We start from the raw sequence: 17,313 nt of genomic DNA on the forward strand, positions 1-17,313 counted from the left end.
ATAAGGTTAAATCAACAGTTTCAAACATGTACAGGCTGTTTCAAAATTCAAAATGTTTTAAGCAACAGTTGGAGAAGTCAGATTAACCCAGAAACAGAAAACGACAGAAAATCACATCACAAAACCAAAACAAACTCTGGTGTAACCAGGCAGACTGACTTTAATAATTAATTGTCATCATCATCGCCAGGATCGCATCAGTTAACAGTGTTATTACCATCTCCCCAACATCAACATCAACACCAACTCAAGTGACATAATTATGTTAAACAGGCCAGTGACAACAGCTATAATCTGGTGTGATGCTGACAATCTTATTATCAGTTACATATTAAGTAGCTTAAATACTGAGGACCTTTTGCTGTACGGTGCTTGAACAGAAAGCCCAGTACAATAATGCATTGTATATGACATTATTGTTTCAAGTCCTCAGAGGCTGCATGTACATAACAACTACACTGTGGTAACAATTCATGTGTTCGACAGCTCACAAGTAATCCAGCGACATTAGATATTTAGCAGGAAACAAAACCATGATGTGGAGGGACATTGCATGTGTACTGGTAATTTAGTGTTTGAGGAGGGTTTTTTTTTTTATATAGCTTTCAAAAGCACATTGTCCAATGACGATACTCAACAATCAGGTAACACATTAACGGTAACCATTTAAGTGTTATTGAGTAGTAATTATTATGACGAATACAATCCAACCCTGATCATGAAAAATTAAGAAACAAAAAACCACGTGTGAGTCGTTCGTAAGAGTCGAGGACATTGGAATAAAGACTGTATCCCTTCAAACAGAAGCTTGTCAGTGCACTAGGGTTTGTGGACAGGCCGTGTGGACAAATTCTCAGTGTCCGGACCCTATCAGACTGGGGAGATGATGAGCTTTAGATTATGGATACAGACATAGAGAAGAAAAGTATTATTGGCACAATATAATAAATGTATATAGGCTTATTATACTGATACTAATGTATTGCCTTAGACTCCAGAGAATTATTACTGACACGTTGCAGTCACATGGTGATGACATGGTTGCCAGCATTTGAGTTGGTGCTATTTTCAATGTTTGGCACCAAGTTCTGGACAAAACACTACTGGCTAAAGGCCATGTCGAAAATACACAGCGACACACAGATACACAACTCAGGTCAGGCACAAAACAGATTTCTGCATGTTGGGAAATTCATTAGTTACACATCAATTAAACACACAGTGAGTTTCGCTGCTGTCTTCAGTTGTGAGGGGATTTTGTTTTAATGCAAACAAATTCACACTGAATTACCCTGAATTCTGTTTTAGGCAGTTGCTGTTTGTTACCTGATAGTGTGTAGTATCGACATTAGACCAACTACATTTTTAAGAGAATTAGGCCGGAAAATGCAGCTGGAATTCATGTGATTTTTTTTCCCCCATCAAACCAAGTCTACTCATTTTTTTTACAGTATTCGACAAACTTGATATGATTACTTGACTCTTCCCAGGACCACAAGAGAAACAGTAACAGTATTGACAACAATACATCGGTCATAATTGTTAAAGCACTGTAGAAGATGGTGAAGTGTTGATGAAAAGGTGAAAGAGCGAGGGCAGAAATTTAGTGAACACGAAGGACAAACTGTGGGCTGACTGTTGTGGAATAATAGAAAATAGTCAATTATGAAACAAAACGTCCGGCCCATTTATTTGGGGGGATTGTTATACTAAGGCTGACTGAAGCTCTTAATGCTTGTGATTAACAATATGCAAGTCCAGCCAGAAAGCCGAAATATGGGCGACGTTCAGTCCCAGTAAAGGAAAAGAGTGAAATCAATGGAGGCTGAGATAATGGATGCACAATCACATTAGAGGGCACTGCTCTGTGTGGGTATGCTGCACTGCTGCACACATCAGCCGCTGATGTCAAAGCAGCTGCTTTCAATCAGCTGCCAAAGACCAGTGACCTGCTTTGAAAACAGGGTCTTGTGTGCGGGCACATGCGAAACATGCTCAGGTATTAACCAACACAGAGCAGGACAGCAGCTGTTTTCTGCCCTGTCCGATCCACCGTTGGTGTCGAAAGGCAGAACCAGATGTGTTGTCACAGTAGTAGAAGGCTTCTCTGCCACCTAGTGGACAAAAACCCAACCAGCCGGACATACATCATATTGGACACATTCAGGGTGGATTTAAACACAAATTGCACCTTTTTTGTCCGCCCCTCCATTCTTCCTTTGGCATGGTAATGGATTGGTGTGTGTAAATGTTCCGCTTACAGCGACACAGGCAGCAATAACTAAAATCCAGTGCACAAACGTTGGCAACATCGGAAACAAAGGCAACAAAGCAGGACGGCTCCATGCTTTCAGTGTGTGTGTGTGTGTGTGTGTGTGTGTGCATGTTAGTGTTAACCCTCTGCACACTATTAAGGATATTGGATTAATTTTACTGTCGTCTAAAATAAGCGGTTATAATGGCTGCTTTACTGCTGTGACTTAACATGCGCGTTTGTGTAGGACATTATGGGCACAATGTTGTCTTGGCACACTACCTTTTGACACACTCTGAGATAATTAAACACCATATAAATATCCAGTAACAACACATATGAGTGAAATATGCTTCTCATTTTAAAATAAACTAGTATCACTGGGAGCAGACACCTAGACCAATTGAGAAGAAGAAGGAAAAAAAAAAAAGAAATTTCTTTAGCAAAAAGCATTTCGATTTTAGGCATCAATTAAAACCAGAAACGTTTAGCTGTTACAATTTTAAATGTGGCGCACATGAACTATTGCACATTTTAAACGGAACCTCCCAAACCATTTAATTACAATTAAAATAACTAAGGAGATTGAGAGCAACAATTAAAATTTAATTAGCACAGAAGTGTGTTCCGGTGCTTTTTTTGGTTAGGGGATGTTAATGAAGACAATTTTATCCACAACAGGCTGAGATAATAATTACTAGCTGTAAAAAATAACTGTCTTATATCACATTTTCATTCTTTCCGTTTAAGCCGAGCTTTCATCCTTTAACCTTTTTATTTATAGAGCCCCACATGTACTGGTTGGTGTTTACCGTCTCTCACTGTCCATTAATTCTTTTGTCCATTTACTTTCTTGTTTCAAGTTCAGCTTAATATCCCGACAGCGACCGAAAAGCCACCGAGCCACAATCTGTGTATGTGAATGTGTCATGTGTGCTGTGCACCAAATCAGGCTTTCTTCCCACAAAGTTGCCAACGAGAGGCCAATTCTTGGCGTCTCTGTTCCGTCCAGCTTAGGTGGATTGGTCGTTACATACTCGTGTGCCTGCCGGTGTTTGTTAACATGTCCATTATTTTATCATTCATGGGGTGTGTGGAGAATCGCCCTCGGCTCCATTTCACACTTAAGTCCTCGTGTGCAGCTTTCTCGAACGTCATTCTTTCAGTGTGCTTTTCAGTATCGTGTCCGAAGTCAGCAGGTAGAGAACGAGGGAGACCCTTCCAACACCACACAGTGACTGTAGTGACCTCTGTGTGGCACCACCAGTTTGTAGAGAAGATGAAGACATGTTCGTCTACCTACTCTAGCTGCTTTCTTGCTACTGTAGCAGGTTTCGTGTGCTTTTTTTTTTTTTTGCGTTTGCATCAAAGCACTGATGGTTTTACTGTCTGTGCCAGCTGTCTCTCCCTGGGTTGGTTTTCCATGAACACACCGACGCAAAAAGTAGGACAGAGAGCTATTCCCTAAGGATTCTCATCTGTGCCCTGTATCTAAATGAGTGAGGACTGATCATGGATCGCTGCTTTTTGGCACCGCATTTTGCAATGGCAGCCATATTTGCTACGTAGCTACTAGCAGCTCCTGCACAATATCTATTATTAAGTTACATGCATCTCTATGGCCAGCTAACTTTTACACATTTCACTGTGAGGCGATGTTTAGAGAGCACTGTTACCTATTGGCAGATGATTCTTCCAGAGGAGGAGCTAGCAACATGGCACAATGAGGCCAAACTTATTCTATCACAGGGCTGGAAATTATCGATTGTGACCATACAGTGTTCTGAACTGCCATCGGCAGTTTTGGTGTCTACATTGAAAAGTACAAAGCAATAGAAGGCTTCATTTTATTATGCCAGCTGAGCTTGACAGTTTTGTTTTCCCACGCGTCCCAATACTATGGACTCAAATCAGATAAAGAGGGGATTTGTCATGCTTAAACACGTACTGGGATATATAGCGTACAGTTATTGGAGTAAGGGTTCGCGGCTATTGTATCTTTTTCTTCGTACTGCACAAGCTTATCTTTGGGTACAAATGTTTAAAACTATGGTAAAATCATCTAACTGTTGGAGATTAGCCAAACATTTTATTGTGTATAAAAATCCCTTCCTGCGTTAGCCTCTATTGCCCTAAGTCGGGGTCTTCAAAGGCCAATTTCGTCTACACCTTTAGCTCCTCTATGCATGGGGTAAATTCAAAGTACCCCTATACAGTAAATATACACTCACAAGCCAGTTTATTAGGTACTGCTGGCTAAAGCAAATATCTCATCAGCCAATCACATGGCACCGACCCAATGCGTTCAGGCATGTAGGCACGTGCAAGCAATCTGTTGAAGTTCAACGTGAGGACCTTTGGAAAGTGATGCTATCTTGTCAATATGGACCAAAATCTATGAGAATGATTCCACCACCTTGTTGAATTTATTATAAAGGCAGTTCTAAAGGCAAAAGGGGTCGACCGGGGTACTAGCAGGATATACCTTATAAAATGGCCAGTGAGTGTATGGGTAGAGAGGAGATGTAGCTGAGACAGGTATGTCACATAACCACGTCTTTAAAAACGGAAAGGGGTCAGCAGAAGGTGACGCAGTGTAAAGTAATAATGGATGCAGTGAACCTATTTCGGTTTAACAACCTCTCACTTCACTTCCAACAACACAGATGTTGCGTCTAACTGCAGCAGCTGTTATTTATAAAAAGCAATAGATGTGCTGCTCAGAATTACACCTCTGCACTTTTTACTAACGGCGGTTTGTGAAGAGGAGATTGAGGAAGGAACGAGTGCAGAAGAAGTGATAGAAATTGAGAAAAGAGCAAATAGGACGATGAGAAAAGACGAACGCACACAGCTAAGATGTAGAGGAAGCAATCGCTCCCCTTTTTATGGAATTTTTTTTCCTATGGGCTCCACAGCACTAATGGATACAGAGTGGTGGGGAAGCTAATGGTGAAGTTAATGGTGAATGGTGAGTTTGATGGCCATGAAGGGAAGAAATAAGTGTTTATCCTCAGTTATTGGCACTGAAACAAGTATGGCTGCTAGCGAGGTGCTGTGTAGTAAAGAGAAATGCCTAATTTATCCAATGGGTTATGCTGGGATGTTATCTGGATTTCCTCTTTCTCCTCTTAGTTTTGAGAAATTTAAGAAACTGAAAACAAGATTCAGGGTTGTCTTCTATACCTTCTCTATGTTTGTTGTTTCTGTGTTGCATTTTCAAACTCTCGACTTGTCATTGTTGGTTTCGCCTGATCTGCTTCTCTAAACTGCATTTTGTAACTCTTGACTTGTTCGATCTTTCATATTTTTCACTGTATTTTTATTCCACCTCTGAGGGTTTTCATGTGAGCAAAACCGCTTCAAGCCTTCAAAATGCCCTTTTGTAGTTCCTCCACATTTTTATCTTTTGAAATATAACAAAACAAAACAAAAAAAAACCCCACAGCCACTCATCCGGCCTTTCTGTGCTCTCCAAGCTGCTATCTTTAGACCTATTCCTCCTTCCTCTCCTGTTCTTGCATAGATATATCTGAAAATAGACATTCCTAAGTTTTCAGTCTTCCCATCATTCAAACGTTCCATCTCGCACACACAATCTCAGTGTGGCAAAGGCTACATTTGCAAGGGTTTTCTTGCCCCCAATCACCTTTTCAGACTCCATCTTATCTTGCTGCTGCATTTTCTACAAGGTCTTTTCTCTCTCTGAGAAAACATGTTTCCCGTCTTTTTATTGTTTCATCCATCAGGCCACTTACTACTGTCTCTTTTCTGTTTCTCCCCTTTATCTTACAGTACTCTGTCCACTTAACGTGTCTCTGTAACATCTCTCCTTAGTGATTCTGTCACAGAGCTGTTCTTGCCTCTTATGCATTGTTATGACTGAATCCTGTCTCCTGTTTCTGTGGTTGGTAAACCATCAACCTCAGCCTATTGTCTATATATCTTTCTTCTCTGATCAAGTCCTTTCTTTCTGTTCTGTGCCTTCCTTCATCTCCATCAGCCACTGCCCATCTTTTCCCTCAGTGTGTTGATTTTTCTTTTTGTCACATGTCGTCTCCAGCGTGGCAGCTCTCTTCCCCATGTATAATGAGGACAGGAAAGAAGAACGCGTCCTGGTAGGATGGAGGTCGATCCCTCTCGCCCTCCCTCGCTTCGCCTCCTGCCCCACTATCCTGCTCTGCTTCTTCGTCCCTCTCTGTCCCTCCTCTTACCCTGTTTTCCCTTCTCATCGCCTCCTCCTCCTGCTCCTCTTCCTCTTCATCCCCTTCCCCTTCTAGCACTCCCCTGGTCTCTTCGTTGTCCTGTCTTGAGCCTAACCCTAGGAAACCTCCACCACCTCCTCCTCCCCCGCCTCCACTACTTCCTCCTGTGCTCCCTCCTCCTTCTTCCCTACTACCTCCCAGTCCTCCCCCCATGCTTCTTGAATGAAACAGGCTGTTCTGGCGCCCGCCTGCCAGTCTCCCTAATGAGAATCCGCTCCGACTCAGCACCAACCTTCCTCCCATAGCCCCACTTCCTGGCCCTGCTGCCCTGATCCCTGCCACCGTAGCATTTAGGAGGGCTGTGGTTCCCATTGGGGCCCTTAGCCTGGAGGGAAGGCTGGAGCTCGACGTGGTCCTCCGGCATCGAGGGCAGCTCTGGAGAAGGTAGGCCGAGTTGAACACTACAGGCAACGCTAGAGGAGGGGGATTGGTTCCCTGGCTGGGGGTGATTCCGAGAGGCCCAGAAATGGGTGTTGAGGCTGTTGGATTTGAAACCCCACTGGATTCCAAGTCCATAAGTAGGGCTTCAGAGTAGCTCGGGACCATCTGTTGGTTACAGCGGATATGCCACTCCAATTCTGTCATGTCCACTGTGTTGACCCGAGAGATGGCTCTGTAGCTCGTCCCATTCAGACCAATTCCAATCCCAATGTGTGGGTGAATTCCATTCTCTGTCCCTCCTTCAACCCCATCCCCTCTCACACCTCTACCTGGTCCTCCGCCAACACCTCCTCCTCCTCCACCAGTATCCTCGTCCTCTCCGAACAACTTCTCCACATGGTAGTGGACATAGGCTGTGCGATATTCTGACACAACCCGCAGTGGCCATGACAGTAGGAAAGCCGAGGCCAACCAGAAAACCCTGTGCCTGGAGAACCACGGCTGGTGAGTGGGATCTGGGAATGCCAGGATGTGCTCACGGAAATCCACATTCTTCAGGTGCATTCCCTCCCTGGCCTCCATGTAGTCGTCAAGTCCCTCGTTCTCTCCGAAGAAACGTGCTCGCTTGGAATTGCAGAAAAGAAAACAACATGTTAGCGTGTAAGAATTAGCACTGAGGTTTCTTTTCACATTGAAGAAAATGTTTGTTGTGTTAACCTTTTTAAATGTTTTTTGTAAGTGACTATGCCTTTTTAAACATTTAGAGAATGATTCTGAAAATGGCCACATTTTATAGATTAAAAACAATTATGATTAGTCTGACCCCTCATAAAAACACACTACAATAAAGGATATTATATTTGTGGTATTGTTACCACAGCTTACCTGGGTGAGGTAGGCTGCTTCAGCACGTGCACTGGAGAAGCTAAAGAGTACGAAAACCAGTTAATACCTTTCTTACACCTCAAACCATCCTTTTAATCACATGGGGTGGGGTCTAACCTGAAACACTTTGTGAAACGAAGGCGAACAGCAGGGTGCAACTGCAGGTCCAGCAGCTCCTTCGATACATCTTTGACGCCATAACGGGCGTAGTCGAACTCTGAACTGGAGGCGTGTGTGTTCACCCGCTCGTGGTAAACCTATGGGAGGAGCGTGTGGCAGATAGGAAAGGGAAGTAGAGGAGAGGGAACAGACAGGGACGATTGATAGATTCAAGTTATTGGGAAGATATTTTAACCTTTATATATTTTTCAGCATCAATAAAGCTACTAAATTGAATATTTTTCTTACGGCACATAGCTGTTTGCACACAGCCCCGCAATATTTCACTATAGGAGAAATTAAGATTTTCATAGCAGTTATTATAAAAGTTATAATAAAAATTATAATAGCTCAAGCTGATACAGGGCAGCTATAAATATGAAAGGAAAAGAGTTTAATGAGAGACAGTGTGAGCTAGAAGAGTTCGCCTCACCTGTGTGGTTGTGTATGCATCCCCATTGCGATATCTGGTCACCTGCCTCGTCCTCCTCACATAGTGATAACTGATCGCTTTCCACCATATGCAGGGTGTGGCCTGCTGAAGTCTCTGCACACGCTCGTACACTTCCTGCATCAAAGGGTGAGGAAATCATCCAAATGATTTATTATTATCACATTTAAATGGTGCCAAAACACGGCACGGCTGCTTTATTTTACTTGTTTTCTTTCCCACGCAAATGTTTTTGTAGAAATAAGAATGAGAAGATAAAGACGTAACCATGCCCGAGCAGACAATGCAATGGCAGTGCAATCAGAAAGAAAACAGTTAAGGCACTATTGTTTTTATACAGCATTGTTACGTCTGAGCAATCTGGTGCAAAACAGACTCTGTCAGGTTTAGTTATGGCTTTATCATTTGTTTTTATTCTGTATTTTGGACTGGCTTAACCACAGCATACGCACCCCTGACAGTCTGGGCTGAGATAAAAATAGCTGATTAAAAACAAGCATGGTTCTTTTGTGCTCCGGAAATTCCTGATAAGTGACAGACCAGACCAGACAAATCATCCCTGTGGTTTGTGTATTTACACATGAGCGGGAAAGTATATTTTTCTCCTCGCTCAAACAGGAAAGAGAAAGTAAAACAGGGTTCTCTGCTCATGAAATGTGAATATTTCGGATGAAACCACATGTAAAGTTGGACTGTTTATATTTCATACTGTTCTGATGATTTCCTTGACAACAACAGCATCATTTCTTTTGACTTAAGTAAGTCATTTTGAGAATTTTGCTGATGCTAGCATATTTTTTTTGTTTGTTTTTATTGAAAAAACAGTACAAATCACACAATACAAAACATAACAGCATAACAACACAGTGTATGTTTGCTTGTGAAGGTGCATCGGGGTTGGAGGATTGAGGAGGGGTACTGAGGGTGAGCAGATGCTAGCAAACTTGACAAAACTTAAGCTATACTCCTCTTGCAGCACTACACTTCACATTCTGTTGTGTGATGAGTTTTGGTGGTTGTTCAAGCCCTTGGGGCGCTTGCTCAGTGCCAACTTGTTTTGAGCAATACCTGGAATTCAGCATGAGCCAACATGGCCGTCTTGGAGAAGCAGTGCCAACACTCGACCAGGTAAACCACATACAGCATTGCCAGGAAGGCCAGGGGGATGTAGACGTAGCCGCTGGAGCACGGACTCTCCAAGTGCAGGATGTCGTTATAGTAAGCTGCAGAGGTGGCATCGTCGTCTGAGCCGAGGGGGATGGAGGAGGAACCAAGAACAGGTACACGACAGAGAGCGCACCAGACGAGCGTGGCAAAGCAGCCGTACATGAGGAGGGTCAGGAGGAGGCACTTCCAATGGGACTCCCGACACAGTGAGGAGGCCAGAGACTGTTGGACTGGCCGTTGCTGTGGAGAGCAAAGGGAGGAGGACACTTGTTAAAATGCTCCTGCACACGGAGGCATTGGCCAAAAGACCAGTGAGACATTTGAAATGACACCAAATGTCAGCGAGTCTGTTTACTACACTATAAGAAGCATCGCAATAAGAAGAAATCCAATATTAAATGTTTGATTTTAGCTTCTATAAAGTGCAGTTTCCCTTGGGGATCAATAAATGCTATATAGCTATTCATCTGTTAGGAGCCGTGGGCAAAACTTACAGCAGGTCATTTCAGATTCAAGAACCATTTCAGCAGAAATATTATTAGGGTTGAGGATATGGCCAAACAGATTTGTGTTTTATAGATTTTTATTCCTCTCCTTACATGAACTCAGGACAAAATATGATTCAAAAGTAGCAGTATTCTCTAAAATTTCCCACATTATATTGAAAACACTGTGTTTATAACTAATGCATATTAAAGACTGTTTCTTATATATTTTGTTATAACGAACAATACAAAGAGCAACTGTGCAACAATAATAAAGAAGTATTTATCCAAATCAACTGTATAGTGTTGCTGTCCTGTCCCTGGACACCTCCAAGAAAGTCTGCAGCTACAGCTGTTAATGTTATGCAACGAGTATTACCGTCCTAATGTAAAGCACAAAGGCCGGAGAGAAGGACAGGAGCTGGAAACATCACTGGAATAACACGACTTTGTTTCTTCGGTGTCATTCTGTCATGTTTATCTGCTGCGGTTGCCATTAGCAACTCAAGCGCATGCAGACGCATCAAATGCTGGTGCTGCCGTTCGAGTTACAGGAGAAGAAGCTGGGGTTTTTTTTGAATTTATGTTCAAAATTTAAAAAATCTGAATTAATCGAGTTAATTTGATACATCGTCCAGTTGGTACTGATGGTTATTTCCTTCACATTTCCATCTTGAATTGTTAGTTCTTACATTAATTTCACCAGTCAGCAGAGTTCACATATTTCCAGGTTTCCACTTTGACATTTAAGATTATACTGAATAATGGAGCTTGAGTCCCATTTTAATAATTTAATTTCCGCTGGCAGATGAAGTGGGTGTAGATATGGCAGTAATGGGAAATATTTTGCCAAAGCAGTGGCCCATATTTTAAGTACCTGGTGACTCCCCCCCCCCCCCCCCCCCCGGTTTTTAATTGTCATAATCTTCCTGTTTGGTAAACAGCGTCATATTTCATTCAGACCAAGTGTGTAAGCTGAGGTCTTGACCAAAGGAATGCATTACATTACCACTCCAAACCCATCACTAAGTGCTGCATATTATTGCACTGTGAAGACTTCATATTACAGAGCTCTCTCTCTCTCTCTCACACACACACACACACACAGTATGCATTCGATACACAGTGACGGTCTAAAGTGCCCCCTTTCTCTCGCCATCTCTTTCTATTCAAACTCGCGCCAGCGTGTGCGTCCTCAGCATTGTAATGCAGCCAGCGAAGAGTACGTGAATAATTTAGATGAGAACGATGCTTCTAGACTGTTCTCTTGGAAACCGACTGCAGTGAAACATCGGCAGCGTTATCACTGCAGCTGCAATTTCTGGTTCTGAAGGACGGAGATTGGGGTCGTGCCAACACCGACGAGCTTGTGTATGATGATGTGTTGTTTGTGTGTGTGTGTGTGTGTGTGTGTGTGTGTGTGTGTGTGTGTGTGTGTGTGTGTGTTAAAGAGTGATTGTTTGTCTCTATATTGCACGCGGGCTCTCTATGTCATTATCCTCTGTTTCATGATAAATGCGACAAGGCTCAAGAGCAGCGAAGCAGGTGAGAATAAAAGGTGGGATGACACCGGTGTCCTCTCCTCCTCATAGCACCCCCCTCCCTCCAGCCCCTCTCACTCCGTCACTCACTCCTGCTCTGCCTCTCTCGTGCACAGTCCCATCCCTTTAATTGTCTCCCCCCTGTCCAGCACAATGCAGCCACACTTTGCTTTCTGATAGCACGGTTGGCTGGCTGCAACACGCACCCACACTGCCTTTCAATTCTTTTATTAATTAATTAACTTTTTTTTTTACTACCGTACGTCAAGGGCAAGTACTGAAAGGCAAAAGTGAAGGGCACCCATGGTTTCATCAGTCCTCTGCAAAATCACTCTGCATGCACCATCCCGAGAAACCCACTTTCTCTAACAGTGCTGTACGTTTGACAGTTTAATCGACGGCCACGATCATATTTTCCTTCCTTTACGTTTGTAATCTTTCCCCCCCTTGTTCCCTGAATCCCCCCACCTCCTAAGCATTTTATACTCCCATCCCAACCTCAGCCTCTCCTCCCCATCATCCTCGCCCCCACGTCTCCTCCGTTACATCCTCCCCTGAAAGTCTGTCTCTAAGTGGATTGATTGGACTAAAAGTGTTATGCGAGAGGAAGGGAGGGCGTGAGGAGCATGAGGAGAGACAACGAAAGAAATGGCCATGAACTTTGAATGAATGCAAGTATGAAAGAAAGTGAAATGACAGAAGGAGGGAGGGAGACTAAAGAGGCGGCAGCAGTGACAGACGGCACCTCTCTACAGGGAACTCCACTGCCAAAATCCATCCTTCCTGTCCTTCCACTGCCCTCCCTGCCATGTTCGCTCTCATTATGTCTTTTCCTGCTTCTCTCTGCAGATAGACGTTAACAAAAATAAAACGAGTAATTAAAAAAACAAAAACAATCTTGCAATAAAAGAAAAACAACCTACGTAGGTCAAATAATTCCCCGAAGTCAGTGCAGCTGGTATGTGCCCAGTAAGGAAAAAAAAAAAACAACCCCCCCAAGACAGGAGTCAAATTATCACTGCATGCACTTGTGCCAATCAGTATTTGTCGGGATTAGCAAGTTCTTGTTCCCACTGGCAAAGAGCAAACTGCTAACATAACAAGGCAGAGCCTGAAGATGCGCCATTCACAGCTAACTCAGATCCATGCAGTGTTTCTCTGCTAGTATCAGTGATCAATCAATTTTTAACTTTACGCAGCTCTCGCATTTTGCAGAAAGGAGAACAAAGAGCCACTTTAAAAGAGAACCAAAGGTCTCTTTCGAAAAGGACTCTCACGACCGATGCACTTTGAGCCAAACAAATAGCTTCTAGCGACCGCCACCACCTCCTGGAAGCAAAACCGTTTTTGTTGTGTCATGATCGTGTGTCTGTTAGAGCGGCCTCTGCTGAGCCTCAGGCCAGAGCAGATCAGAGGGAAATTTCAGTCTCCTGGACATCATCACGGAAAGAAATCCACGCACCCTTATCCGGAGAGTGTCTGCTTTCATTTAGGACGGGTCTCTGAGGACTGCTGATCTCAGGCATCCATGACAAATGCTCATTTGTCTGCTATTTACATTAATAACAATAAAACAGATCATGTCATATTTATCAGCGTCCGCAGTCATAAGAGACTTTTGTTGTTTGTTTCGTTCACTTGATGGTTTGGCCCACTGGTTTCTTACGGACATACTCGCTGACTAACTGTGCCCAGAGTGTCATTTCTCGCCCATTTTCTTGCCCATTGCGGCAAAGTTCACCTTTGACATGTGACGTAAATATGATATAATATTTATTAATTTGCTTTTCTGCTTATATATAGTTCCTTAAATTTCCACTGTGTGCAGTGCTGTATGAATGCAATATAAACCCTCGACCCTCGAACACCTTTGCATACTGTGCTCATTTCCTGCCTCTCAACACTGACTTGGCTCTTTTCTTTAATTGGATTTGGTTCAACTGGCAAATGTCTCTGAATTCAATCACTGTTCTGTAATCTGGGCTTCAACCATTTGCCGTAATATGCTGCCGTAACTCGGCAGTTGTGTGACATCCATTGTTACTGGCTCTTGCTGTTTCTGTGTGCGCAGGCCGAAAGTGTAACTCATTGTGTTTTTACTATTTCACTCGGTCGTTACCTTATGAGCAACAACAACAAAAAAAGATGTGTTGCAGATTTTATTTTTAGGAGCTTGATGTACTATTAATAAATCCAGATTCTACTATTTTATAAACCCGTGTCGCACAGACAATTCTGCATTTGTGCACTGAACAGATGAGTCTTTACTCCTTGTTTTGAGGCGTCAAACAGAAAGTGTCTCTCTCTCTCCCTCCGTCTCCGTTCGCACTGATTCAGCCGGTTAGGTGCGAACCGGAGGATCTATAATTAGCGCCCCCACTGTAGCGTGTGGGAGGCAAATGAAGTGAGCAAGTGAGGAAGGCAAAGTGCGCTGTTGATGCCTGCGGTGCATTTTGAAACACAATGTGTCATTTCAACGCATTTACGATGTCAGCTGTCCACCAACAAATAATCTGTGCGCATTCGATGCCGGGTGTTGTCACGCGCTCTGTTAAAAACCTTCTGCATGTAATCAACCCACCCATTCAATTGGCCTTAGAGTGCGTTCAATTGAGACTATATCCAGCAACAACAACTTTCAACAGGAAATGAGCAGGTTTCCGATTAGTATTATGCTCAGCAGCAGCAGCAGCAGCAGGTCGTCTGTACATCAATGAATGCGGGAGTTCAGGGACATCACTGTACTTTTGATAGTGTGAATATCTTGACTTGAAATAGCTTATTATACAGGGACATCGTTGTGCTTTCGCATCACTGTTGGCAGGAAAAAAAAACTGTGGCAATAGTGGATATTTTGTGCTTTGCATTTCATCCGATCTCTGTAATGTTTAATACGATTCTGGCAAAGGTGGAAACACAGTGGTGTTAGTCTGTTGCCTTCGTTTTCTCAAAGTCAGGAGAAATATTTTCATGATCTGGTTTTGCCCGGTGTGGCGTGGCACTGTTCTAGATGTTTGACACTTGAGTCAGTGCACATGCATGTACCCACAGGCGCCAGAGAGTGGAAGCTTAAGCGAGATGTGAGTGTGCAAATGCTCGAGACTGAAAGTCAAGGGTGACGCTGTGTACAGGGAAACCTAAGACGGGAAGAAGATGAGAGGAAGTGAAGAAGGCAGGGAGCAGATGCCGGCTGAATTCGTTGCATTGCGTCGCACTGTCGGCACTGCAGGCGTGGGGATGAAGTGAAAGGCATCATTTAACAGGTTTAGTGAGTACACATTAAGTGCTTGAGGGTTTTAATTACCACCGGATCAGTGCCACGTGCTCAACTCTGTGGAGTTATATTAGGATTTCTTGTTACTAGTTGGACAATCAATTAAGAAACCCCTCTTACCTCTTCTAGTTAGTTTTTCTTTCCAATTTTTCTTTTTCGACAGGGATTTAGACGGGATTTTTTTTTTTTGAGCCCGTGTTTCATGTATGAAGAAATTTTTGATCAGTCCACAAACTGTTCACACAGCTCGCACAAGCGGTGAACTGGACACGGGTGTTTCTAAAGCTGTCAGCTTCCAGAGCTAATGGGAGAGTTAACTGTTGTAAAGTGGGCAACTGAAGATCTTTGACAACTTTATAAATGTCAGTTCTATTAAAAAGTATTAGGATCACAGTAAAAAAAAAACAAAAAAAAACATGATTTTTATTTCAGAACAGTGAGGGACATAAAACTTAATAACTTTGACTTATTTTCCCAGAATTTTGAGAATAAAAAGTCAAGAATATATGATTTATTTATGTTTTATTTATGTTTTTGTGAAGTCTGACTTTAAAATCTTTTAAACCACTCTAATATTTTTTTGTGGCCCCATTCCTCTTCATAAGTTTTGGTATGGGAATACTAGTTTTCGTTTTAACAAAATATAATTTAGCCGCTTACTTTAATTTTGTTGCTTAGCCGCATCCCGTTTATAATTATATTACACCAGTATGTTTTAGTAAATTGGCCATAGCCCAGTTTCCTCTACAATGGAACTGAGCTCTGTACGCAATGGAGAATCTTTTCAGTTATCTCATCTCCTGCCATATCTGCACAATTCCACAATCTTAACGTTTCCCATTTAAGGGTTCCGGCGTCCAATCCGTTTCCCCATAAAGACCTGATCATAAAGATTCCCCACTTACAATAAAGTAAAAATGTTAAGATGCAACCAAATATTGCGCAAACAGCTAACAGGTAGCCAGTAGTGTCTCACCTGCTCAACACATGTCTCTGTTCAACGAGGACACAACGAAAAATACGTAATAGCATCTTATGTGAAAAGTATGGAAACTGTTTACTTCCTCCGCTGCTCCACATGCACTTCAATATGTCCCATTAGACCACATGCATAAATAACTCTACTCAGTCATCATAAGTAGTGCAGTGATTGGTAGTGAGAAAACAGCGTGCCCACATCCTTAGGTATCCATTTCTCTTTCCTGGCAGATGACTTACGTAATGTCCAGGTCATTCAGAACTTAGAACAGTCTTTAATTATAAAGGCGATGTGTTTGATAAGCTGCATTATTTATTTAAAGTAAAATGGTAGTAGATGTGAGATGACAATGGTCCAGGAGCTGGTGAAGGACCATTGAAGAGAAAAAGGAAAAGGAAGGTTGCAGGCGAAATTAATTTAAAACACATCGATGAGCATGCTGCTGCTGAAAGGTGTTGTTCTGTGATCTCACCCTTCCCCATCATGTGGGACTCCGAGTGGGAAGTGGGTGTGACAGCTGGCAGCTGGACACTGTCTACTACGCTGGGACGCCACTACATCCATCGCTCCCACGAGTAACAATCAGCGCTGTGGTTGTATTTCAGAGTTCGCTCCCCTGTCTATTCACCTAAACCACAGCCTGGTCTCCATTCATACAAAGCCAATACAGCTCCTGTTCTGCGTCCTTGCTCTTGTACATCAGAGACAAATGTCACCAGAGAGCGGATCTATGAAGCATCACTGTAGTTTATGTGATGCACGGTGTGGAAATGATGGGTTGTTTGAGAACGACCGGTAACAACATTAAAACTGAAGACTATGCGCAACTTTACGCGATCCTGGACTCTTTCTGTCCACACATAAACACCAGCGTGCTCTTTTTGGGGGACAGGGGGGGAAAACAGAAGACAATGTCCTTCCTTACCTGCTCTCGCCCTGAACCTTCGTCCAAAATGGGCTCTTGTGCGGTGGCCGTCTCCTCCTCCGTCTGCATTTTCCCTCTTACCGCTCCTTGCTTCCTTCCTTCCTCAGAACCGGGCGCAGGCAGCTCCCACCCCGGTAACGTCCGAAGGCAGGAACCTCCCCGGCGGAGCAGCCAGCTCGGTCACCCCATCCGCTGCAGGTCGGGATCCAATTTCACGATGGCGGGGCCTGCGGCAAAAAAGCATCGTCCACTCCAGATTCTGCAGCCTCCTCTCTGGCTCTTCTCCCGTTCAGAGTTTGTCCTCTATCCGCTCCATCCTTCGCTTCTTCTGGGCCGAGCCTGTGTGTCTAAAAGCGGCCAAAGTCAAATCCCGTCTCCCCCCCACCCCCCCTCCGAGCGGAACCGATTAACGCTGCTGCCGCCTCCGCCACCCGTGATGCTGGGGCTACGAGTGCACGTGTGAGCGCGTGGCCGACAGCGCGAGAGAGCCACGGATTCACCGGCAGCAGCTGCATAAACAAAGGAAGACGCTTATTTGGCTTTTTTG

The 17,313-nt window shown here is 43.5% G+C and overlaps 1 protein-coding gene across 2 annotated transcripts; it reads right to left on the bottom strand.

Moving 5' to 3' along the window:
• Positions 1–142: 142 nt before the first annotated feature.
• Positions 143–17,145, bottom strand: LOC137137450 (transmembrane protein 151A). 2 transcript variants are annotated; one of them, XM_067523715.1, is made up of 6 exons: positions 16,767–17,140; positions 9,464–9,802; positions 8,378–8,512; positions 7,903–8,042; positions 7,786–7,825; positions 143–7,524 (listed from the first exon to the last, which is right to left on the bottom strand). In XM_067523715.1, exons 1-6 carry the CDS (start codon positions 16,833–16,835, stop codon positions 6,301–6,303), a joined length of 1,947 nt encoding a protein of 648 aa, XP_067379816.1. In that variant the 5' UTR covers positions 16,836–17,140; the 3' UTR covers positions 143–6,300. The 2 variants fall into 2 exon arrangements, with proteins under 2 accessions (XP_067379816.1, XP_067379817.1); XM_067523716.1 differs by lacking the exon at positions 9,464–9,802 and having other exon boundaries at positions 16,767–17,145.
• Positions 17,146–17,313: the final 168 nt, after the last annotated feature.

This window comes from Channa argus, chromosome 12 (assembly GCF_033026475.1).
Source record: "Channa argus isolate prfri chromosome 12, Channa argus male v1.0, whole genome shotgun sequence".
In the NCBI taxonomy this organism is placed as follows: Eukaryota; Metazoa; Chordata; class Actinopteri; order Anabantiformes; family Channidae; genus Channa; species Channa argus.